Below are 27,600 nucleotides of genomic sequence, written 5' to 3'. Positions count from 1 at the left end.
AAAAGGCAGGTGATACAGCTAGTAGACTGCACTTTATGACAAGTACTTATGATCTGCATCACTTTGGTACATCTAAATACAGCTGTCCAAACAGACTGAGGACCAAACTTATCTTAAGCAGAAGACTGTCTTGAGGAGACAAAGCATCACAGATAGTTGAGGACTGTTGAGGACAGCAGGTAATTCATTTACTTTCATCCTGCTGTCATGTCAGCTACCTAATTCTGCAGGTTTCTTGGAGGGAGATACTTCAGGATCTCCCATGTGTTGCATGGAAGGTTCCCAAATTCATTAGGACACTTAGTAAGAGACAGTGAAAGATGCACTTGTTTAAAACTTGGGAAAATTCAACACCACAGGTGAACTTGAAAATGCTACAAAATGTATTATGCACTCCGGTTTACTATAAAACCCCTCTTCTCAACCCTTTTGATACCCCTTTTGCTGTTAAACTTGCCCTTCCTTTTCAGATTCTTCACCTGAGAAAGACGCATGCAATCCTAAAATGACTGCATCAGCTTTCTGGGGGGATATATCATTTAGTTTTTGGACTGTGGCCTAATTTAAATATTTTTTTCCCCACAGTAATAAAAGAAACTGCCAGATACCTCTGAAGAAGTACTTACCTGATGAAATAGCTTTGAAAAATTCAGATTACTATCATGTGAAATGTGAGGTGGTGAGCAGTTTCCATAAGCTAGAAGACTGAAAGACTGCTTTTCATCAAAAAGTCTTCCCATGGCTCTTCACCACATTTTGTGAGACTATATACCCTGTACACAGCACATAAATCTGGGAAAATTTCACACTAGTGAAGAATACTGAAGAATTTAGTGTAGAACAGCCCTGAGTTTTCAGCTATGGAGAAGTGAAAGGAGGAGTCCTGTCGGACACAGTCAGATAAATTCTCGGTTGTCATCCTCAAGTGGCTTCATATATCTCCTCAGTGATTACAGCATTGCTTAATGTGCACAGAGGCCCAAAATATCCCCAGGCAAAACTGACAGCCCCTGAGGCTCTCACTGGCTACTACAAAGTGCAAAACCTAACACAGAAAGGATACATCCTCGTGAAACTTGAGGAATGTAACGACCTATTATATAGATGGTTGTTCACTGTATTATTACTCTCCAGAGAATTGAACTTATTTGGAAGATTGGTAACAGTGAAAAACATAGAAGAAAACACAGAAACAAAAGCTCCAACTGTAACATTTCAGTGAGAGAAATAACACTAGATAGCTTTAGTGCACATTCTGGCTCTCGTTGATAACACATGACAATTCAGAAGACTAAGCTGTGCAGGAAGATGCAGTGTGTTATGCATGCACATCATCACACAGGTTCCTCCTAGTAAGTGGTTAGTGCCAGTCATCCATTCCTGCATCTCACACATTAGTGTCTACTGTGATGGCTGATTTGCGTGTCGTGATGACTCAATTAATTCAAAGTTAGAAGCTGCAGGTTTCAGAAAAATGCCTTGTGAAGGTGAGTGGTTGATGCGTTCTGTGCTTTGCCGACGCATGGATGCGTGCAACTGCCAGGTTACAGTTGCTTGCTGCTCCCAGGACCTTAGGAATCTCCTTGCTATCATCTGTGTCTTGATTCAATAGGAATTCTTGGGCAGGCCACACAAACAAAACCAACACTGACATCAGATGGGTGCTTAGCAGGTTACAAATAAAGAAAACAAAACAGAAACAATAGAAGATCACTTCAAATGAAGCTTGATCGGAGGTATTGTTGAAGAGGTGCTCAGATTACCTGAACCACTTTGTTTGATCTTAAACACGGACCGGGGGCAGCTGCAACGAGCTCCGAGCTTTGGCACATTCCATTATATGAATGGCAGTGAATTTATAATGGAATGGTATGGATGGTTTTTATAATCAGAAAAACACACTGACCTTAACACTACACAGGTGGAGCAGCATAATGACCCGCCAATTGTAAGCGCATCAATTCCTGGGGAAAAGTTCAATGAGGTTAACTCAGCATGTATCCCATAACCAACATAAGTGACATATTAAAACATTTTTTTTTCCACAAAAAACTGTTTGTCTTTGCCAACACTTAATTGAGTTGCTTCCCTGTTTCTCACTGAGTATGTATCTTACCCATCCAGCAGATCTAGACATTGTCATATACTTCAAAGCTGAAACACATGCGTTTGAAAAAAATGAGAACAGTGTTAACTACAAGGAACTGTAGTTCAGTAAACTGCAGTCACTGTCCAGACTGTAAAAGATTAAGCAGCATATTCATTTAACTTAGAAATGGAAAGAAAATGGGAGTCCTAGATATAATGAGAGACTGATATTCAGCTTCATTGTAAAATCCTTGCATTAAGTGAGCCTAGATAGGTAGCAGTCAATCAGCATTTCAGTTTCCCATCAACTTATTGATACCCTTGGAGACCAGAAGCAAAGGCAGTTAATTTCAATGTACCATAATCAAGCTGACCAGGTATCCAAGATAATTCTAACAGTCCAAGATCAGGCTGCAAAATACAGTGAACAAACCTAATCAAGTTCAATAAGTCAAAAAACCTTGTACCTTGAAGTTACAAAACTATAGAGACAGAAGTAACAAGGACAGAGGGCTCACCAAACATGCAATAATAAAACTTCAAATTAAAAAAGTTAAATCCACAATTCAGCCACAACAGTAAGATTTATATCTGTATTTCAGCTCATTCTCCCTTCTCTTCTGTGACCAGGGCACATCAACAGCTTCTCCATGGCACTATCAGAGGAAGCATCTCAGCAACAGCCCAGTCTGATACCCTCATGCCATGCACCTCTGGAGATTGCAATCCCACCCTGACATTCTTTCCCATCATCAGCTTTGATGTGTAATCACAGCCACAACCAAAAAGGCAGAAAAAAGTCTTAGAACATCATGATTGCAATCACTACTAAAATTATCAATTCAACATGAACACAATACTGAATATGAGAACCAATAGTTCAGGGGAAGTTAGTGGATTTAGGAAGAACCTCTACTGTTTGGAAATCTTCAGTTAAAAAAAAGATTTACAAAATAAAGCAATGCCAGTTGATCTTACTCCCTTGAGATTAAAAGACTTTGTAATAGCCATAAAATTAAACAAAAGTGCATACTGCATTACCATTTTCCTCTACCTTTCCACAGGCACTAAATCTCATGGCCAGAACCCACTTCGGTCCCAAATCTACTGACTCTTTACAGTCTGATGGTCCTTTGTTTTTATTTTAAAAGCATATTTACATTAGAAGTTACATAAAAGTATATTTACGTTAGAGCTACATAATCTTTGAAGACAAATCTTAGAGAACTTAAACTGCACATAGACACTTTTTTCACCTGTCCATTAGAAGCAAATGCAACAAAACCCTTCTAAATAACCAGGACTGTAAATCCACTTCTCACAACCATGCTCACCATGAATTTTCTTAAGCTACATAGAAGCTGGTTTTTATCTAATAGCTTTGCCCACAGCAAGAATCAGTATGTGGTACCACTTTCCTTGATGTATTCCAGGAATTATGTTTTCCTGACAAGTGGAGACAAAACCACAGATTGTTATCTGAGGCAAAGCAACAGTATAGCAACCTATGCCAAGGTACACACAGTGCTTTCCTGAGCTCTGCTGGGATGCTGACATCCTTACCCACAATAACACTTTTCAATAAAGGTAAAGTTTTGTTCTCCACAGTCAGTGTGAAAAACCCACAGCCCTTCTCCTACGTTCAAAGACACCCAGGCAGTACCACCAGGTTACACAGACCAGGGATAGTGCATGACCAACGCAAAGCTCCAGAGAGATGAAGATCTGGATACACACCTGGCTGCCTTCTGCTGTGTCCTGAGCTGTTGCAATAAATGATGGGGTTTTTCCTGTGTTCCTCAAAGCATCTCAGCATGACAGACCTCGAGTCACTTAGTCTGTGAAGTAAACTGGTATGTCTAAAATGCCTGGCTCATACATCGTGCAAAACCTCAAGTCAAAGAAGGGATTTTTTTGCAAAGAGACAGGTTGTGTTGTGATGTCTTTGCACATTTAAGCCAGAAAGAAAAATCTCATTCAGGGTTTATAGCAAGCCTGATAGAGCCCCAGCCATCAGCACCCCATCCAGCCACAAGTACCCCACAGGGCCACCCACCTACAGAATATTTACACCCCAGCTCCAGGACAAGTGGCAGATGTGCCTGTATATGTTCAAACTTTAATAGTTGGAAAAGCGCTGACACATTATTAGATTTACTCAGGGGTGCACTTATGTTACATAAAGTGCTTCAGAAATGTAATTATGATTGATGTACACTTCAGGTAAATTGTGAGCCTGTGATCAGATAGACTACCATAATTTTGATGAACACTTTTCTGGATTTCTTTGTGGTCTGTCTCTTCTCACCTATGAACTCCTGTCTTTACATTCAGATTGCACATTTCCTGGCATTTTTGTTCGGTTTTCTCATGGCACTCACACAGCATTTGCCCTCCTCTTCTCAGTCCATGACTGGGTCTGCCATTTGCTATTGCAATGAATGTCAAAAAGCACTTATTTTCCGTAAATGGTGTACATAAGCACATCATTTCAAGGGCCAGAACAATCAGTTTTATCATGTTTTGAGCCTGTATGATAAAGAAGTGAGACAGACTAAAGAATACAGCAGCTGTGCTGGTTTTGTCAAGCTTACTCACAGTCTGAGTACTTAACTTTATGGCTGAGAACAGCAGAGATTTTTAACAAAAATAGCCCTGCATCCACAGAATAGGAGTAGTATCTTCGGAATTTTCTGCACAAGATTAGCATGATTCAGGAGAAAAGTGAAAAGCACAGAGAGTCCCCTCATCAGTGAAGTTTTCCTAACTTTCCTCCTTTCTCCTTTCCTCCATTCCTCCCTTCTCTTTCCGAAAATACAAGGAAATTAAAGTCTATTCAACTAATGTTTACTCTCTCCCCTAATTTGTTTTTCTCTCTCTCACCTCTTCTAACATCTCTTTCATCATCAGTCACTTAAGATTTCTTGTTTACTATCCAGCTCTGACAAGCTGTGCTTCAACCTCTCTCCTTTCAGGTTTCTGATCTCCTTCACTTCTGCTATTATTCCATTTTCCTTCTCCTCCTCAGCTTTTCATTTCCTTCTGGTTTGTCCCTCTCTATACAGAATGCTTGACCCTCCCGCATCCAGCCTCTTAAGTAGCATCTGAGTACTTTCTGGATTTTTCTGCTTATCATACATGTATATTAACATCATTTTTATGCATGCCATGCCGTGCCTGATGCGACCCTAAGACTCGTATTCTGTTGGTACTTGCCATCATGCTTAAAATACCTATGCAAAACCACTTTTTTCAGTAAATTTTTGGGTAATAAAAAATAAAACTCTGATCGTGGCAAAGCTGGCATGAAAACTGATAAAATCAATACTTGTTTTACATGTCCACATACACAGGCACACACCTGCTTGAACATGATTACATTTCTATGGTATCCTTGCCTCCTGCTGCTGCTCATGCTTTCTATGATTGCTTGCTCTTAGCCACTGAACTGTGCAGAGCCTTGGGGTGGTTTATAGAGTAATTAGCCCAACAGATCTCCAGCCATGATGTGCAGTACTGGCTACTAAACTCAGCCTTTGCAAGAAAACCCATCTGAGGCTGAAAAATTATCTCACTTGATGGTCAACTGTGGATACCTGTGCTCAGCTCTCTGAAGACTTGCTGCCACTTGAGTAGGGGTTATCTTGTAGGATGGAGAATGAACAACTGCCCAAACACTGAAGCCATCATTTCAGACTAAGGTAGGGTATTGCAGCAAGACATGCAAACAAAAAAGATATGTTTAAACATGTCTTAAGTAACAATAATAAAAATATGTTAACAATAAAAGAAAAGTAGATATGCTTTTTTTACTGCAGAGAAGCTTTTCTGTTTCTCCATCACTCCCTTCTTCCTTCTTCCCTGTGAGCATCAGCCTAAGATGCTGTTAATTAACAGTTTTCCTCTGGACAGTTTAAACATTGTCTTTGCACTGAAAGGATCAGAACGACACTAAAGGATCAGAATTACTCTTTTTTTTTTTTTTCTTTAACTTCTGCAGATGCATATTTGAAAAGTTTTTTAATTTTTATACATATCAGAGAAAGAAAGGCAGTAGTGGTTATTCATGCTACAAGTATTTGTTCCTTCTGTCTCAACAGATGAAAACATGTAAGAGAAACTCCTATACTTTTCACTTTTGCTGTTCACACTTACAATCTGAAGCCACTTTTTAAACACACCTAGCTACATCAGGAAATATATAAAATCCCTGAGAATAAATGCTCAGTTTTGTTACTGCAAGATAAATACTAACATATTCTCATGTGTAAATTAGCTAAATATCTCACAAACCAGTATACAAATTAAGCATTTTCTTTCTCCTTCAGCAGACAAAAAGAAAAATAATGCAATGTCATTAGGAAAAATAATGAATATGTTAATTGAGGATTTTCACTGCCTAGAGACAAAACTCAATTGCCTTGAAATCTGGCTCAAAATCAGAGTCACATCTGTTGTGGAAAACAGACTAGCTTTTTCAAGTAAAGGCACAAAATCTGTATGTATGCATATAAAACCTCTGATTGTTTTACACTGAAGACAAATTAAGAAGACAGCAACACCTTCATACTATTTTCAAGTGAGATCTTCCATGTGCTAATCCGCAGATCTACCACATCATTCTCAATTTGCAACCCAGTCTTAAAAGGCATCAATTAGTAATATTAACAACAAATATATAAATGCTTTATTGTTTGGGAGTTGGACTAGATTATCTTTAAAGTTCCCTTTCAACCAAAACCATTCTGTATTTAATTGCTGATACATTAAGATGAAGTTTAAAACTGGAGTCCTGAGCCAAGACACTCCATGAAGCAAGGAGGGTTATGAGAATATGAGGGTTATGTTAATATGAGTATAGAACAGAACTCATTATTTCTCCCCTCAATAATATATCTCAAACACAAGCTCACCAAAAACTTGAGATGAACAGAGACTGAAGAGAAAATAAAAATTATCACTATTGTAAGTAAGCTGCTTTATCAGGACAGACCCCAACTGTCCATCAGATTTGCTACAGACATTGCAGAAAGGAGTTTTGAAAAGAAGGACTGGAAACAGAATGATAAGAGTATTTCCTTTGCCTGACAAGCAGGAAAAATGGTAAGGAAAGAGGCGGGGGGCAAGCATTCCAGGAATGTTGGTAACAAAGACTGATCCACAGCAGTGCTGAACTCTTGGTGTGGAAGGAAAGATGGTAGGAAAGGTGTCCACAGGTCACTCTTTCCTCTGAAGAGGAGCAGCTGTTTGATACATTCTGCAGAAGCAGAAGCTAACAAAGCAAAAAGAGGACACAGAGAGAAAATACAATTAAAGAAACATGCTCTGTAGGCAGAGGATGCTTCCAGCAGTTCTGTGGAGACACACTAAGTGAGGCACATCCATTCCTACAAAGGATATTGGAATAACTGAGGCCCCAGGGAATGAAACACTGGACAACAATGAGCTGGAGAGCTCCACAAAGCTTCTCCTGCAGAGCGCATCACAACCAATCAATTTATTTCCAGCATCACTTCTTATGCCCAATGGAGGGATCAAGGTCTGAAAGGGCATAAAATTCTTCTTTCTTTGATGAGCTTCTGGGAAATTAAGCTTCCCAGCAATCTCTCTTTCCTCCTCTGGATTTTGCCAGGATATACACTACACTCCTTGGTTGAATATATAACACTACAGCTACTGACAGCACACAATGAAAACTAAGGCAAGTTGGCATTATTACAGCAACAGGAAAGGTGTCAGTTAGGGTTGATGTTTCTGCATCACCAAATTATCCCCTTCTTGTATGTGGTGAAATTATGCATACGTCTATTTCTACTGAGCAATTTGGTTTGCAGTTACATTTTCCAGGAGAAGTGGTCCATAGATATTTTTTGATTGCTTGTTCCACCTCTTTCTTATGAAGTACATTTCATGCTGATGATAGGCATCAGCAGTTCAACCACCAGGCACAAAAGACTTCTGCAAGTTGTTGGACAATTGCAAGAGCAGCAGCTGCCAAATTCCTCCTAGAGCTCTGCCACTGTGACTCAGAACTGGCCTGAGTAGAAAACATTTTGCTTGATGAGGTGGAACTGTGTACACTGCCACATCTTCAGACGGAGTACTTTCTCCTTTCTCCACTGGCTCTGATAGACTATATTTAACAACTGGTTGGAGGGACTGGCTTCAAGTCTTCAGTCTCTCCCTGACAATTGTGATTTTCCTAGTGGTATGGATACTTGGCAGCACACTGACTTAAGTAGGAAAGCAGTTTAACACAGGCCATCAGTCACTTGTGAAATGAACTCAGATTGGAACTGTGCTCCTAAAGGTTCAGTGGAATACAAACATCTGCAGATGAGTTAATGCTTACCAAATGAGGTTTGTCACTGCACGAGCTGTAAATGTCAAGCACAAGGAAACCAGACCCATGTCCTAAAGAAACAGGCAAAGGTAAACAGTCAACATTTCCATCCCTTATCCTGGTTCTAGAACCCTGTACTCCCAAAATACAATTCCAGGGTCCAGTTAGAAGAATCCATTGGCTAGAGCAGAAAGAGACAAGGGAATAGAGAAGACTTGAAGAAAGAGCACACACGACAGTCACACAGTAAGCTATTACGGTATTTTGTACTCAAGCAGGATGTTAAAGATGTTAGATCTACAGCAGAAAAAGGTACAAGACAGAAAACTTTATTTAGCACTGCCTAATTCCAGTACTGCCCTCTGACTTCAAAAAAACCCACAAAAGCCTGTGTCTGCAAAGCAGCATGCTTCACATATAACAAATTGCTGCTGGTCCCTTCTGTAGCTGGCAATCTCCTCATTTTATCTGATGAATTGTGACACAGAAACATCCAGCTATTTATTAACAGCACCAGCAGCATCTTCCCCCAATTGTTCAATACAATGATCAGTATCTGCAAACTACAGCAAAACTGACAAAAAAAAAAAAAAAAAAAAAAAAAAAAAAAGGATAAAAAAAGCAAGCAGCAAGCCTAGCAATCACAAGCTTCTACTGTAATTGATAAATACAAGATTCTTTTACTCCTGCTTCTAAACCATCAGCTGAAATCTTAGGGCTACACTGCCAAGACACCAACCCTCCTAACTGCTATGCAGGCAGCAGTTGAGGCTCAGCATCCTTATTAATTCAATGGAATTACACTACAGCCCTGTATTGCCACAATATCCACATGCTATAAAACAATAAAATAGGTTGTTCTTATGCCAAATTAATTAATTTATTACCACATTAAATATCGTGTTTGTATAGTTTACTAAACATGAAAGTTATAGCAAACATTTTTTAAAGAGGAAGATCCACTTCACTAGCTGAAAGGATTTTGAAAGCTCTGGGCCAGTCTGTGGTACATTAGACTATTATTTGCTTTCCCATAAATGCACAGGCAAAGGTTAACAAAACAGCATCTCAGTGAGTTGTGCTTAGAATTGCACCATTCACTTCTTCAAAGCAGTATTCACAGACCAAGTTGTTGATGGAACATATAAAAAGGGAAGGACTGAAAGTATTTTTTTCCTCCTCAGAAAAAACAATTTCCAAACCAGAAACATAATTTCTGTGAACTGCTTGGCTCCAGCTTGCTCTGCATAAAGCTTCTCAGGGAGCACCTGCACCAAGTCTCAGCAGACATGTTCTCAGGCACTCAAGAAGTACTCAATGTCATCTCTGAAGTTACAAGCAAGCTAACTAGCTACAAATTGACATTTTCTGCACACATAAAATGTAAAGCTTCAATGCTTACTGGGTACTAGGAATCACAAATTACTTACCCGGCATTCCACTTTGACAGCATTTCAATTCAGCTATAAGGAAAAGATATTTTTATACTCAGTAGAAGTGGTAAGTAGGATAATACACAAATAAACCACGCAAATAAAAGGCAGAACTAGGCTTCATAAAAGGCCACCAAAGGTAGCAAGTGCTGTTTCTCAAGTAGCCAGACCTGAACAGAAGCGGAACAAAACTGGAACAGGTTGCCCAGGGAAGTTGTGGATGACCCATCCCTGGAAGTCTTCAAGGCCAGGCTGGATGATACTTGGAGCAATCTGGCATAATGGGAGGTGCTCCTACCCATGCAGGGGGCTTGGAACTAGATAGCCTTTAAGGTCCCTTCCAAAACAAAACCTCCTGTGATTCTACGACTTAAGAAGGACACATAGAGAATAGCAGAACACATTCACCAGTGGAAAAAGCACACTTATCTTCATTGGAATCTGCCCACAGGGACAATAACACAATATGTTCTACCTGGACCACTAACTTTTCACTACTTGCCATACACCATCTTATACCTGGAAAGAGCAAGATGAAACACATTTCAAAATATGGGCCACTTCGATAATTCCCATCCAAACAGGGTCAAGACCAGCAATGTTCCATTTTATCTTAAAGTATCTCAGTTCTTCGATATATGACCTGGATGAAAAACAGTTACTTGCAATTCATTATATCCTTTTATTTTTTAATAAGACCCAGGAAATAATAGGGTGAAATTCCTATATTTCTGAAGTTGATTATAATTCACTACGAACGTCTAGGGTGACACTAGAATTAGCCCCACTACTTACACCTTGCTTCCCCATTAATTTTACCCTATTAAAAGGGCATTAGTTGAAATTAATTTAAAAATAAAACCAAGCAAGGTCTTACTTCCACACGTGTCAAAGTCATTGATTTTTTTTCTTTTAAGAATTGAAATCAGGTGACTAAATCTCTCTCAGAAAAAAATATATGAAAGCTATGAATAAGTGAACATTCCTATCTCTGCCTACAGTATTGTTATTTCACATGCTGAACTAAGAACAAGGGGCTAAGTAAAAATAACTTTTTCAAAACAAAAGTTATTGACCTTACCACATTTCAAAATTTCTGCTACCCTGAAAATTTAAAGGACAGTTTTGCCCCAAAAAAGCTAAGCAAATGCATAATGATTTTTTTTTTCCCAGAGACTGATTAAATTTCTCTTCTGCTCTTCTTGAACCTGCTTAAGATCACTTCTATATACAGAACACCTGAAGTGCCATGAGGAAACAGTAAGACTTTCTTAGAAACATATAGTTCATATGACCCTTGTGGACTGCAGGTTCCCTGTGAGTTTGCCAAGGTCCCTGAACCAACTGCAGCTTAGCTGAGGATTTCCAGATGATCCATGTCTGTTTCTTCATGGATGAAGACTTAGAGCAATCTAAAAATCTAATGTAAAGCAGGAAAAAAAAACATTTTTTTCAGAGAGGAGAATTCTATAATCAGTAAGAAAGAGAAGAAATTCCTACCAGCTTCTAAACAACATTGGTCATGTGAAAACACCACTCCAGACAAAAAAGTTCCCCTTAAGAATAAAGAAGGAAGACTAGATGTTAAACTTGATTTTGAATGCATTTTTCTAGTGTCCAGTGATTGCTGTCCCAAACAAATCTCCTTGTAGCATTGCATCAGTATTTACTATCATTGATTCCCTTCCTACTTTTATCCTTAAAAAGGCCTGAGTACTTACTTGTACAACTTGTCCCTGCTCATGCCCCTGTTCCCTAGACAGGCTGTATACAAAGGCTCCAAAGACTCATTTTCCTGCTCCTTCTCTCCCTGCTTGCTTTGGCCTAGGCCTCCAACCATTCTAACCATTCTACTTCTACCATTCTACTGACCCTAAAAAATTAAAATCAGACTCACACCTCTCATTCCTTTGATTCAAAACAAGGAGTTAATCCCCTCTTTATTAATACAAATCATTACACATGACCGTTTCCATGTTTTGATGTATTCTTCTATTTTTCTGGTACTCCTTAGCTGTCCTAAGAAGATTATTTCATAGAGTTAAGCATGCTCTTTCCTCTTCTGACATTAAAAAGCTATGAAATTGCATATGGTTGGATCTGAAGACACAGTTGGAACTGTCTTTCAGTCCTAGAAAATGAAATTACATCAGTGTCTTGTGTAGGCTGGTCTGAATCCAGTCACCAGATTTACTAAAACTAACATGAGCTCCATCACCACAGAGCACATCATTCTCTGACCACAAACAGTGGGGGCAGACAGAGGACTCTACAGATCCTTCCTGTGGATGCAGCAGGAGCCCACACTGGGTGCCCTGTCAGTCTCAGCCTGGTCTCACTACTTATGAGGACACAATATGTAAACCTCTGGGAGCACAGCTGATTGACGTGGATTTGTTAAGGGATGGATAACATTAGAGAGAAGAGGGGATGAGATGGCCCTGCACTGTGCTCTTTCATGAGCTTAGCTCCTGTAGCAGTCACTGTGCAGAGAGGGTGCATGGAGGGATAGGGCAGGAGATGAAAACCTGTCCAATTCCTTGTCCGTGAGACAGTCTGGGGCACCAAGATGGAAGATGCTAAGTATGAAAGCGATACAATATCCATTTTAAATCAGGAGACAGTTCTTTTGCCCCCTCTCCCTCCAGCACTGCACTTTAAGCCTGGCCTCTCAACCTGACACAAGACATCAGGCAGACTTGTTGAATGTCATGCAGCACATAAATATACCATCCCCTGGGGCCTGCCATGGCTGGCAGCTATTATTATCCTTAAAGCACATACTTATGTCCCAGGGGTTGGAACTGAGGTGGCTGTCTCCTGGAAACAGCCCATCTTCTCACTTCCACAGTGATTGCTCAAGCAGCATGGAGTGGAGAAGCTTGAAAAAGAAGAGGTGCTCGGGACAGTCCTATCAATTTCCTCTTACACAGCCTAACCTGTTTCTTGACATTATACATGCACTAAATCTGTGCTGATGGATGTTCCACCACATGTACCACCCCCTTAGCTCCAAACTGCATGTTTACCAGACTGTTGCAGCTGCATGGGTTTGCAGCTAGAATAGCCTCTGCAGAATGCAGTTTGCACAGATGGACCTTTTTAATGTGTATTACATCATTACAAATAGACTTGAGAGCTAAATCCTGGAACTAGCCCATGGTGTTAATTCTAATTTAGTTTGGGATCAATTCCAAATGGGTGACTATGCATGCAAACATTCACTGGAGTGTACAATTGGCTGTTATGAACACAGAATTATTTCTTCTGCTCATGCATGCATGATTTACACGCACTAATTTAGATAACAAAGTAATTCCCTAGCAGAATTCCGGGATCAGATTTAACTTGAAGACTGCTATTTAAATAAAATTAAATCACAGTAATATATCCTTTAGCTGCATAAAAAGGAAGCAAGAAAGTCATTGCTGTTTGTAGAACTAAAAAAACCTTCAGCATACCTATAATTTTTCATTTGACTGCTGTTTTTTTTCCCCTCCCCCATGCCCCCCAGTTAATTTCCCACAGATAATTTAATTTCTAATAATGTGTATTCTAGATTGTGGCATATAAACTTAGTCATCCATTAAAAAAAATCAGCAGGGTGCGAATACTGTTAGGTACCATGTTTCTGTCAGGTGTACCCGAGTTTGGTGCTTACATGCACAAAACTCACAACTCCACTCAGGAACCAATACTTGGCTTCTCATTTTTGAAGTGACATACCAAGCAAGTGAACCCAGTCAATCACAAGTGACCTATGAAATGTAACCTAAGAAATATCCACCTTGTGTTCAGGAAATGGAAAAAAGGATGTTAGGCAAGTTGTACTAACGAACAAGCAAAGTCGAATTATTTCTCTTCTGGTGATTATTTCTCTTCTTGTGATAAAATTGTTTGTGTCCTTTTGTGCTTAAAATAGTAAACATTTATTAAACATATGTCAGATCAACTGCCTGGAATACTGCCTTTTGTAACAAGATCATATAGAAATCATGCAAATCACGTACCACATAAACAGAATCTATACAAACAAAAGGCTATTTTTTTCTTGCAACACTTGCAACACTTGCAACACTGATTTCCCCATTTTTGTCACTTTCACTTAAAAAAGAAAATGGGTATTTTTTTCAGTTACAAGAGGTTTTTATGAGAACTCCCTGTTTTGGAAGGTGTAAGCCTTGTTTTTTAATAACTCATTTATCACTCTGAGCCTTCTGTAAAAGGTCCTTGGAAAGTTAATAATTTTCTAAGTCACATACCCAATATTTTAATTTGTAAAGTAGAATTCAAAGACTGGTGTTCATTCAAGTCAAGTAAATTTGCTCTTGACTATAACTCAGGTTGAAACAGGCCTTGTACGTGACAATAGACATGTATGGGAAATGTTTTCAAAAATAACCTGTTATGAAATAGGCTTCCCAGAAGTACTGATTCTGCATACAAGCAGCAAAATATAATCTGGAATTTCCCCTGCCTCTTTCACTGTCCATCACTACTGCTCACTGTGATCATAAGACATTTATTAAGAAATGTGCTGACACCCTTTATATGCAATTAGCAGAAGTAGAAATTACCTTATTAAACCAAAGATGTAGCTGTTTCCATTCAGCACATTATGGCATATTCTTAACTGTATGAATAAAACTGTTCAAGCTAGTCAAAGCAATTATACACATTTGCAATCAAGCAGGGGTTTAAAAATATGACCAATAGTATTTGTTACAGCCTGTTAGTTGGGGATATTTAGGGGAGGTCTGTGGTGGAAGACTCATTCTACATTTCAGCCTTTTTAAGGAAACAGAATCCAACAGTAATTAATTTTGCAATCTGAATATTTATATTGCCACACTGCATGACCCTTGGTTTATCTTTAATATATAAGTGTCTGTACACACATGTATGCATGTAACCTTATTTGTCAGCATAACTTACACTTGATGTCTCTACAGATTTTTTTAACTTTTTTTTTTTTTTTTTTTTTTTTTAATTAGAAAGCCCTGCATAGTATGAAAATAGCTGATTAAAGTTAAATTGTATTTCTGATAACTTAAAAGATAAGGCAGTGCTCATTAAATTAAACATTTTTCCATCACAGAACACTCTTCAGCATTTCATTACCATGGTTTATACTTTAAGTCTGACAGTTTCTCCAGCCAGCATGGTGTTTTTCAGCATGGTGGAAATACGCTCTTTAGGTCTTACGTGGAGGCAACAAAGGAAAAGATCTGAGTTGTGAGCAGGAGTATTGTAAATATTTGGATAGATAACCCCCAATTGTTATCTATTTTGAAGCATTTAAGTGGTTTGGGGGATAAATAGCAGTATTAGTAACTAAAATTTAATTGCAGCTTTTGTGATATTTGGTAGTCTTAAAAAAAACAATCTTGAAGCTGTACGATCAAGTACAAATCTTTTTGTATTTTGAGTTTCTAGCTTTAATTTTTCAGAGAGTCTGGAATAGGCCAACTCTAAAAGCCTAAAAGTCTCAAGACAAATTTAAAAGAGGTTTTCCTTCCCAACAACCGGATTTTCGTATAAAACAATCTCTTGGCTTCTGGTTCTTGATTCATATTTTTAAGCACTTGGGATGCACAATAAAGAATTAATAACAAAAGGGACCAAGCTTGCGGAGGAAGAAATTTGTGCACGGGCTTGCACTCTGCGTGGCAGCATCCAGCACCACAGAGCAGCTCACATGGGGCTGCCTCCCTTGTAGCTGACATCACAGAAGCACCTAAAGTCAGGCAGATGAAGAATGTGATCCCATCCAGAAGAGACTGAATGGGGCAGGAAGCCTTAAGACGTTTGTCATGCATAAAAGCACCCTTTCCCTAACCAACTCCTGTCTTGCAAACAGGGGACAGGAGCATAGGATTTCTCACCTAACCATCAACTGTAACTTCCACTAAAAAAACATTGTATAAGATTAACAAACCTTTATTCTGGAGAGGCAGGCCAACACCCCTGCTGGAAGAACACACAGAGAAGATACATTTGAGGGATACAGATTTAGGTGATGGTAACTTTTAATGTAATTGGGCCTAAAGTAATTCTCCTCCTTTTCACTCCTGGATTTTCTGGATTCTGCGAGACTGACAACTCTGTTGCAAAAGAGTGCATCCCACTGAGACTTGTCAGAGGCTCTCATTGTGGGAATACCTATTAATTTGGCTCCTGCAAACAACTGTAGAGGTGAACAACTTAGAGCATGCCTGAATGCAAAGCTATTGGCTTGCCAAAATGTTTGTAGAAAGGGGCAACGGGTATGAAAAATATGTGATGAAACAATTTTAAGTTTATTACTCAACCAAACCTTAGGGAAATTTCATGCATGGCAAAGTTACTACCTCAAATGTCTTCTCACTTCCAAACTAAAAAAGGTTATGAAAAAAAGAAGTGGTTTCACTGCCTCAAAAAAGGTTTACGAGACATTCTTACAATGGAAAGTTTTAATAACATAATTACAGAGATCACACAGTCAGTTCTGATGATTCTTTCTTCTGCAGTAAACACGCTATGAAAGCAACATAAATACATTGAAATTCACTGGCCATTTTATTCACTTTGTCATACCAATTTGTAGATTTGGAGTCAAAGCAATTACATCAGGTTAGCAGTGATGCAGTAAAGTAGGAAATCAGACCCTTCACTTTTATACACATTCCACTCTAGCAGAAAGTAAAACAAGCACTACATTTTCCAAAGGCTAAATCTCCATTTTTTTTCCTAAAAACAGTTTTAATTACTCATTAATTTATTATGAATAGCTATAAGCAGTGAAATTCTGAGATTCATTTGCCATACAGAGATCAAAAAGAGTCCTTTTGGCAAAAAGTATCCAAACTTCCTCATTATGCAGCTTTTGCCCTCTTCCCAGTAGCAGTTGTATTTTAAGAAATATGTGTCCAGATATGAACCAGGTTTGAGAATGAAAAGTCTCAGGACAAAACTAGAAAAAGCTTCCCATCAGATTTAATCAGACCATGAAGATTTTGGGCTCCTTAATTTCAAAAGCAGAATACTGTAGCAGTACCTGAAGCAAAGGATAGGATTGTAGCAGCAGTTACAGAAACAGAGGTGAAGAAAAAATAACTGCTCCAGGATGCTTAATTTAAAAAGAAAAGGCAAAAAATGGAAATATGAATGATCCTTATTTTGTAAATGGTGAAACAGTATCCCTTTGCACACCATGTTAATCTGACATTCTTGCAAGCACTCAGAAGTAGACTCATTTCCAATTAAACATCAATCCACCACCTCTGCTTTAGGGCCATGTTTCGTATCTTTTGAAATATTTCAGCCCTCTGAATTATTACATTTTTCTGAATGTAATAATTTTCTGAAGATAGTAACAGAAAGCCTGTCAATCCTCAACATACATTCAAAAAATAATGCATTAAAGTCTGACAAACCCCCTGCAATTCTCCTTGGAAATAAATCATCTGGTCTTGTAAGCCATGGAAATTCTTGTTATCCTCTAAGTACTTTTATATTTAGAATCAAAGAAACAACAAAGTGTTTTCAAGACATTTGCTTCTATTCTTTTGAAAAGGTCATTTACTCTTCAGTGCTAGAAGACAATAATGTTGAAAAAGGATTTTGTTTTCCCATGCTTACTCCAAAATCTCTTCTGATCACTTAGTCAATGACATGATGCATAACTTTCATTAGGCCCTCACACAGCTATCCCCTCACCCCGATTTGCTCTTGCTGTGCCAATAAACAGTGTTGATTCTAGCTCTCAACATTCCCCATGTGTATCAAATCCATTTTACAACTGGCCAGCTGAAGCCATGACAGATCCTTATATATCACAAGCTATTCTAAATTACAGCTAATTAAGATACCCTGAAAAATTGCTACTGGTAGACTCCAGCTCAGATATTGCATTCTCCCAATTTAGTCATGAAGAAATCCAGTAAGTCAGCAGACTCTCCTTGGAAGGTCACCTACACATTCCTTGACAGCACCAATTGATCACTTGAGATTAGAAAAATAATTAAAATATATATATATATATATATATATATATATAAAATCTTAATGGTCTCTTCTTTTTGAGTTTAAATGGGTCATACTAGACAGTTTACATGTCACAGTCTTTAGTCTACCCTCCAAGTCACTACAGTTCAGGTAGTTCAGGTTAACACCGTGCTGAGCCAGAGCAAACATGCCCACAATTTTGTTTACTTATGAAGAGTCATAGGGATACAGAGAAGCCATATAAGTTACATAGCCCATCTACCAGCTTTTTCCTAAATTGAGCACAAAACATGTGGAAAATCCACAGTGTTCACAGGGACTCTTCAAGGACTGAAGGCAGCTTTCTGATCATCAGCAGCTGGCAGGCCAACATCTCTCCTGTTGTGTAACAACACAAAGGCACTCAACTTTTACATGAGGCCTCCCCTCCTTGCATACAGTATTGATTGGGGTTGGTTTTGTTTCACTTCATGCTGAATTCTCACTAGTGTTTCTGTTTTGTTGTTTCTGGTGCCAGATCTTTTTTGCTTCTTGAGCAGATCTGAAGAATGTCCTTGGAGTTTGCAGCTCCCTGTCAAAGTTCCTGGCTCAAATGCTCATCTCTTAAATTTGACTAAATTAAAGTCAAGTGCTTTTGATTAAACCAGTTTCTACCTTTCGTGGCCTAAGAGTTACTGCTTGCAAAGAGAAAGAAACCAATTCTCCCATATAAAATAAAACCAGGATTTCTATGTATCTGTTTCCTGAGACAGAGGTTACAGAGTTCCTGAGAACTTCATTTTTCCACAGAATAACACTAACTGAATAAATTTATCCTTTTCAAACAGCATAGACAAGTTAAAAATTAAGATATGATCATCAAAATGAAAATAATTAGGCCAGCGTGTTTTCTGGTAACCAATCCATGGCTAAAAAGGTTGCAGATATTATTTTCACCCAAGTACACTATGTATTTAAAGCCAATTACAAAAAATTCAGCTACCACAATTTAGATGTTAGTGGTTACAAATACTAAGCTTTCTTTTTTCTTAAAATTTTTATTTGCAGACACCACAAAATTACTTTCTTACACACATAAAAGACTTAGATTAAACTTTGTTACTATTGTTCTTTCCTGTAATGCATAAGGCAGTGATCTGCATGTCTCTATGGAAAGGAGAAATAACCCGAAAGTCAAAAGTACAAGCCGGTGATTTTAGAAATTTTTCACAGTTCTCCAGTGCAACAGGACTCCCAAGCTAGAAAGATACGAATAACCAGAAGTTATCAAACTTTTTGGTTTTCAATTGTTACACCCTCATCTTTGTCACAGCCACAATAGCATTGGAGAAAGAAACAGGATGCTTTTCAAGCTAACCCTAACCCAACAACACAGGCTGAACATAAAGCAGACTGGGGCAACTGCATAGGGAAAAGCTCCGAGTATCTCACAGCAAATCAGTAAGTGCTGATTAAGAGACTATTCCTGGTAAAGTTGTTAATCTGGCATCCTTGCAGAACCATCAAAGCCTGAACTTGCAGTGTGTAGCATTGGGATCCTCCAAAGGCAAGGGGCTACATTGGCTACATTTCTTCAGAGCCTATTTAAAGCCCTCAAAAATAAAACAAGAAAACCAACACATTCAGGCCTAGACAGCCTTACCACACTGGTCAGTTTCTGTTGTGCTTCCTGTAAAAAGGCAGCAGAGATGCTTGGGTTCAGCTTTTTTTTTTCTTTTCTTCTCACAGGACCTGCCCACCTAACCAATTATTTTGCCAATGCTTTTTTTTTTTTTTTTTTTTTTTTTTTTTTGCACTGAGGAGATGGCAATACCTGGTACAGATTGCTCTTCTGGTCCAGACAATTAGAGTAAGGGAATTATTTAATTGGTAACTGAACCCTAAAGGATGCATCTAAAAGAAGAAAGCCTAAGGCTAGGTAGCCTAGGTAAAATGCAATTCAGTGACTGAACTAGAAAGAACTTCCCTGATTATATTACTTCAGACACTGAACTCACCTTCCATAATGATAAGGCTTTTTTGTGCAAACCTTACCAAAGAAGTCAAGCTGAACGTCACAGACGAGTCATTATTTTGAGGAACTGTCACAACAGGGAGGCAAAAAAAGTAAAACGAGAACACTGATGTGAGCCTTTTTAAAGTGCCTCCTACAAATCACGGAGGCGGCAGAAATAGCAAGAGAAGGAGACAAATCCAGGTTTTATTTTAAGTTTGGATTTGAAAGCAAGTAATGTTGAGATCCAGGCAATTATTTTGTAAGTGATACGAGAGAAGGGAGCTTTATTCTCCTCCTGTAGCCATCCTTGTTTTTCTTTCCACCCCCCACAGCTTGTCATCATCCAAGCTCTGAGAACTGTAACTCTGGCGTGATCTCTGACAGTGAAGCCTACAAAATGCAGCAGCTTCTGGCACACATGGATCAGGAACCCCTGTACCATCTTCCAACAACCCAGAGAGTATCATGTGCTCTGCATGCCACAACCAGACATGTCAGCTGGCTGGTAAGAAAAGATGACATGAGTCTAAGCCCCACACGGTACCAGCATTAGCCCAGACCTGTGCTCAACCCTAAGAAGCCTCCAGAAGGATAGATGAAACACACTGTGCCCCTTTTTGTAGTCATACCCTTTCTTGCTTTCCTCATGCAAAAAGACTTATTTTGAAAGCAACTTGGAGGACCTGGGAAACAGGCATTATGTAAATATATAATATTATAATATATAATTACAATATATAAAAAGCAGTCATACCTCCTCTCTCCTCTCCCTCAACAACTTTGACTGTATATTTTGGACCTTCACTCAGAAGGAGTATCTTGGACATAAAACTGCTGAACTGTGGTTCTTCATTAGCTATACAGAACAGGAGAGGCAAAATTTACTGTGTCTACCCTCTTCTCTCTAAAATTCACACCTTAGATTGAGCTGAGAAAAAAGTAGGTCTATGCCTGACCCCATCCTCACAGTGAAAGAGCACTGGCTAAGCTTCTCCAAGGAAAAGCATTAAAGCCTGGCTATTTGGACTGTGGCAATTTCTGAATTGTGAATGACTTGATTTCTATACACACCAGTTCCTCTTACCTCACAGGTAAGTGTTGTAAAAGTACTGAGCTGGAGGTGCTCATCACCTTTGCCTTCACTATGGTCAGTACAATCACTTAGGGTCCTTTGAGGACTCTAACACAGCAGTGGGGGATGACTGCTTTGTGGGGCTTTCTGGAAGTCCTAAAGTTCACAAAAAATGAGAAAGACAAGGGGAAAAAAATGCGGAGACAACAATTAGAGGATCACAGATTATAGGGAAGTAATTTCCTATAGTACCACAGGGCCACAAACCTCACACTTTAAATGGAAGTGATGAAACACTACTTGCTGTGGGACACTTGACCAATGACCTGAAGTAAATGCACACCCTTATACCTTAAAACACCCTGAGAATCAGAGAAAATTATTTTCCCTCAGAATTAAATTAACAAAAGCAGACATTGATTTTTCAACTGTGCAGTGTCTCCAGGCATGTAAAGTAAGATTTTGGTTGTTGGGACTTCAGTAATCAATTCTGATCTGGAACAACCCTCATCGCATTTGGGTAAGCTCTAGTTTGATTAACTACCTCTCTACAAAAATCCCCTCCAAAGCCAAATTACATTGGACCTCTGAACAGTAAAATAACAAAGAGTTATTTCGGAGAAAACCCCAAAAGTCAGAGCTTCACAAATGAATCTGCAGGATCTGTCAATAAGAGATGGCAATGGATTTTCCTCACACTTTCTCTAGCAGAAATACTGAGGATTACTGAAGGATTAACCAGTTTCCCAAGACTGATTAAGAAAAGAAGGACAGCATCAATTCAGCCGGACTAAATTGTCTCTGTAGATCCTGGTTTCCAAGTGACCTTGGCTGGCTGAATTGGCCATCACAGCTCATTTCCCCATTCTGCCTTCATTCATCTCCTAATACCCCTGAAGTAATACTGAAGACCTATCTTCAAGCAATGGCAAAAGAAAATCTGTAAGCTGAATGGAAAATAGCTGTCTGCTTTCCGTGCTTGTACCTCACATACCAGATGTTTTGATTATCACCTTACACTATGCATTGATGTGCTGTAAGGAAAAAAAAAAAAATTTCTGATGCTCTCCTATGCCCTTCCCATGACTTTGCTTGCTACAATATTTTTGAAAAGGACAAACTGCCTTCATTAATTGAAGCTGTGCATCTTGCAGTTCATAGGGAAGATGCCGTAAGCATGACACCCACTTCGCAAAGAATTACAAAGTTCCCACACAAAAGAAACCTAACAAGAAAATACAGAGACTCAACAAAAAAAATCAAGCTCTCTACAAAGCTGATTAGGAACGATCAATCCACTCAGGATGGTTCTGAAGCAGCTGCTGCCATATGGACATTGTTGTGAGAAAATGTCCAAATGTCCCACATGAGATGCCAAAAAGGGGGCTATGCAATTTATGTAATGTCCTTATTATGAATCCAGATGAGGGGCAGCAAAGTACATTCCTTCCCTCTGCAGATGTCTGCAATGGAGAGGCTCTCTGAGCCTCTGAGAGTCACTGCTGATGCTGAAGTACACAAATCTACGTCAGATTGCTCGTGTTGATGGCAAGTTTTGCAGAAAGTCTAAATATCTGCACCCTTTTAAGAATCAGTGCTTTATATCAGTAGAGAAACCCAGGTGCTAGAGGTTAACACACACTTAGGTGATCAACTAAAGAGTCCTAGGGAGCATGATCTAAAGTCCCTTGAAAGCAACAGGAGTAAAAACTTGATCTGGTCTTTGGACTGGCCTCCAACAAAATTTGCACGGGAAAGCTATTCTCTACTTTTGTTGGAAAATAAATCATACAGCAGAACATTCAACACTTCAGCTCTTTCAGGTTAGATAAAGGACTACAAAATGCGCCAAGGGTAATAGTAGGGAAATATCTTGGGCTGGCTTTGAGATAGATGAGGTAATCTGTTGGAGCATTTTAATCACAGATTTATTTGACTTTTCAGCTTAAAATGAGTAAGCCTGGACAGCTCAGCTTTGTACCTTTAAATAACTTGCCTTAAGAAAAACACACAGGTAATGCTGCCAGCAGCAGCTTTCTCTTTACAATAAAAGCATGAATTGTAAAATACCAGTCACATCCTGCAAACAGAGAAACAAAGCTTTTCTGAAGGAATTCCCTCAAATAACTAAAATTGCTTCAATAGATTCTGCCACATTGCATTTTCTTTTATATATGTGTGCTATGTAGAGAGATACGCACATGTAGATATGGACATACATATAAGAGGAAAAAAGCAAGCATGCACTAACATCAGATGTCATCCATGCAGATCAAAGGCAAATATTCATCTTGAGTGTAGCCCTGAAGCAGCTCTGTCTCACTGTCTTTGCAACAAGGCAAGAACCCTCTTTTTTCTTCTAAATCCATCTGTCACCAGAACAACTCAAATCTGCCATAAACATGAGCACCACCAATGAAAACATACCTGAGACCATAAAGGAACAGGTGACAGACATAGAGTTTCTCCTCAGTCAGGGGTAATGCTGCACATGAAAGAACAACCTGCATAAAAAATTCTGGGATGGCTTCATACAGAATTATTCCTGTTTCCACCAACATGACTGCTTTATGCTTTGTTTTTCACCCAGAAGAGAACTCAAGGGGAAAAATGTAAGCACAACAGGAGATGAACAGTTCCTGTTCAGTCTTCGGAATGGCCATCTGCCCAACTGGAATTGGTAAATCTGAGGTCATGATTCCAACTCTGAAAAGGTTTGCAATATTCCACCCCTCAGTAAGACCCAAGTGGCACCTAGTTATATACAGGGAATAAGTGAGTCCAAAACCAGCCAACACAGTGGGCTTTTTAAGCTTAACTTCCTTCCATTTGACATCAAGATTCTGAATAACAAGCGTGTTTATGTACCCAAGCCTGTGAGACTCAGGTTTTACATACTGATGTCTGCTACTCATGTTTTCTTACTTAGGAGTACAATTACTGGCTCTCCTGATTGTTTACAAGATGCTGGATGCATTTCTATCTGTTGCATGAGTCATTATTTTAATTGTCTGATTAATAATGGAGACATTCACTAACATTCAGCATTCCCTAACAGAATGCAATGCCTTTTTGTCACATGGTGCAAGGATGTGAGTAGTCAGGAAAACAAGTATAAGGCTTTGACTGCACAACTGTAAATGAACCTGATAATTAATATCTGTTTCTTGAAATATGAATCTGACCTTTGTCTTCTGGTACTGACTCAAATTTCCTCCAAACGTATCAATCATCACATTGCAATGACTTAAATCACTTTAAGTGTTACAGAACAGTTTTTACCTTTTTGGGTTTTGGTTGCTGTTTCAGTTCTGCTAAACCTTATTTCCCAGGTGCTTGACTTCCATTGTTAGCAGAAAAACAGCAGCTAGATCAGGAAAGACAACACCTAAAATCTTCACTTCTCCCAGTACAGAGAAAAGACCGGGAAGATCTCCAACTTGTATCTTGAACCACCTCTAGGACAGACTTCTCTTGCCTGTTGTTTCTTTAAATCTATTTTAAGCACCACTGGATGTTTTTATTTGGTATTTAAACAGAAAATATTTGTTGAAAAGAAAACAGAACCTGTAAAATATACAGAATAAGCATTTAAACGAGCAGTTTGGTTGCCAAATGTTGTGTGGGTAATAATTATGCAAAAACAAAAAGCTTGGGCAATGCAGTACACACAGATCTGAAATACAGTACTTCTAAATATTGGCAGTCTCTATTATCACAACTGGTGTAATTTCTAGGACTTGTAGAGGAAAAACCCTTATATTACAGTCTGCTCTTGTCTCACTGCAGTGAACTAACTCAATTTTGATGCTGTGCAAATAACACTGATCTTTGTGAACAAAGGACCCTCAGGTGGAGGTTTTTTATCAGGAATAGCTTGGTGATGTCCCACAGTGCTTCACAGCCTCTCTTTTACTGTTGGAATGCAGGAAATCTATACATCCTTTTGACTTCCAACATGTCAAATCATTCATTCCCCACTGCAAGGGAAAAGGTTATTCTTCTAATAGAGAAAGCTTTGTTCTGTTCTTTAGAACAGATCTGAAAAGCCAGCCAGACCTCTCAAGATGATGACAAGGCTGCTACATAAACTCTTAAGGCCAACTATATTTCCAGCCCTTTAGCTTGTTAAGAAAGTGTATCCTGGGCCACAATACATTATGACAGCCCACATTTCCAACTAATGTAATTTGTCTACTGGGTTTAAGTTGTACCAAACCAGCACCATGGGTCCCAGTGCAGCTTTGCAGATGCATTCAACAAATCTTCCACTATAAACAATAGCAGTCACCCCTCTGGGGAGCTGAATCCAGTGGTCTGCAGTTCAGGGATGGAGATGGGCAGTAATCAAATTTAAGAAAAGACTTTAGGGAAAAGAAATCTGTGGGAGAGGGACAACAGAGGGACAAAGTATTCTGATATTAATGTCTGGTGCACAAAAATTGGGTGCTTAATCCAAGGACTATCACAAAAAGTATTTCAGGGTGTTTATTCTGCTTTGAAGAAAAAATATCTTGAAGTGCTCCGTTTAAGAAATAATTGGACACCCAGATTATCATTTAAGTATCACTGATGGAACAATCTTTCCTAAATCTGACATTCAGTGGATCAATTTTTGATTCCAACACAACCAGATACAATCTAGGGATAACCAGGAGAGGTATATAAGTGCCTTAACAGCTGTTTCTGTTACACCTCATAGGATGAACACAGCTTTCTTCTTTGCCTCCAGCTAGCAGTCAAACATTTACTCAGATATCTGATCTTCCATGGATCTTTGCCACTCTCTTCCTGAGATATATTCCTCCTACCTTCATATCAGCTCAATAAATTGTCTCAGGAAGAGGAGGAGAGAGAAAAGTAGTCTGGGGACCCTAAATGTTATCACATTCAAAATGATAAGATGGAAGCACAAATTTGGGTGTCAGATTGCTGCAGAACTGAAAAAATCAAATTATATAGAGGTATTGCCCTCAGTGTTATCAGTTAGCAGACTGTCTGCATGACATTTACACTCAGAGAGAGTCTGACACACTCAGGGCAAGATGTTTCAGGTTGATCACCTACTCAGAGTGTACTGTAACCAGATTAAGGAGATCACTGTAACCTTGATTACTTAATATATTTTTCTTCATATAATTTATAAAGATCTGGGCATCTTGGATCAATACATTAAACTTTCTGCTACTGTTTTCTTTCTTCCGAAGAAGTAGGCCAAAGTAATTGAAATAACATTTTTCCCCCCAAACCAGCAAATTATAGCTCTTTGAATTAGAGCATGTAACAGCTCTATCGCACCATCGTATCTGTCTGGCAGCCAAAAACTGAAGTTTCCAAGTAGATATGCATCAGGAAGGAAACTTCATTTTTGTGAGAAATCTGGTGATGAGAAGGGAAAAAGAGTGAAGTGGGATAAAGTAGAAAAAAGCAACTATATTTTAATAAATTAATAAAAATCCCTTCGGAACAACTAGACATTATAGGCTTGATGTTCCTGAGCTACAGAACACTGCAAGGTGGGGGAGTACTGGAAAAGGACTATTACAAAGCCTCTGATGTTTCTACCTTTTATTAACTAAACATATGTTATTGGCTCATGAGACAGGAACTGCACAAGGGGGACCTTTCCTTTTGATCCAATGCAGCTGTGTGCAGACTTTCATGAGGAACTTCACTACTGCAAACCATGCTGATCACAATATCTATTATTAAACTTACTCACACCTCTCATCATACAAAGGGTTTTCAATTAGTCTGACCTTGAACTGAAGTAGGTTGGACTCATGAAAGCAACCAACCTCATAGTTCTTCCCAGTCATTCAGAAAACCCTACTCTGAAAAGCATAATTTGTACTGCATAGTCAAAAACTCAGGAGAACTCTACTTTTGTAGTTTTCCCCTTTCAAATACGTGCACACATAGATAACATCTTTTCTGAATTCTGATGGGACTGTGAGAACATTCATTGTTTTTGCCCAAATACAAACACTGCAATCAGGAAAATACGGTTCAATGGCAAATTGGTATCATGCTTGATTAATTGGGATGACCACAGGGGAACAAGTAGAGGGGATGTTTAAGAAACCTTTAAAAAAGTTACCTATAGCACACAGCCTGTGAAGCTCTGTTTCTACCAAACAGATCTGAGGTACTGGACCCTGCGAGGAAGCTGCCACATGCCAGTGGCCTCTTGGCTAACTTGCCAAAGAAACTGGAATACAGTAGAGGACATACGGGAGAGCAAAGAGATTTCAGAGGTCAAAATGGTTAAGTCATGTGAGTACAAAAGTTGAATGTAAAAGAAAAACCTAGAGGGAATAGTGAGTAGGTTAGAAAACAGGGCACTTCAATCAGATTTTTATATGACAGTGCCAACAAAATAGCTACCCATTTATTTGAGTTATGTAGTTTGCCTTAATACATGGCACATCCTTGCCTCTAAATGAAACATTTTGCAAATCAACAGGAAATTCAGTTACTAAGAGTAGAATTCCTACACTCCTCAATGTACCCCTCTGCCTACTATTAAGTACTTTGCTGTGGTACTATCCATCTGTGTAAAACACTGTCATGCTTGTCCACAACCACAGTTTATCTGTCTTCTTTCACATCTTACAAGCCTTGCTGGCTTAAAGATTACAACCTTTGCCTTCTGGTACAGGCTGGGGACAGAGTGATCAGA

General features: G+C 38.9%; 1 protein-coding gene across 4 annotated transcripts in view; it reads right to left on the bottom strand.

Moving 5' to 3' along the window:
- The window catches only part of HECW1 (HECT, C2 and WW domain containing E3 ubiquitin protein ligase 1), a 247,302-nt gene that overhangs the window by 183,968 nt on the left and 35,734 nt on the right, over window positions 1-27,600 (bottom strand). For 2 of the 4 annotated variants that reach the window (XM_071736190.1, XM_071736188.1), the window contains exon 2: window positions 1,907-1,964. The exons of the other annotated variants lie outside the window; for them this stretch is intronic. In XM_071736190.1, coding sequence (XP_071592291.1) covers window positions 1,907-1,933 — 27 coding nt within the window. In that variant the 5' untranslated portion in view covers window positions 1,934-1,964. The remainder of the gene's footprint in view (window positions 1-1,906; window positions 1,965-27,600) is intronic. 4 annotated transcript variants of the gene reach the window in all.

This window comes from Heliangelus exortis, chromosome 2 (assembly GCF_036169615.1).
Source record: "Heliangelus exortis chromosome 2, bHelExo1.hap1, whole genome shotgun sequence".
Lineage (NCBI taxonomy): Eukaryota > Metazoa > Chordata > Aves > Apodiformes > Trochilidae > Heliangelus > Heliangelus exortis.
This window is presented reverse-complemented; position numbering and strand designations above follow the sequence as displayed.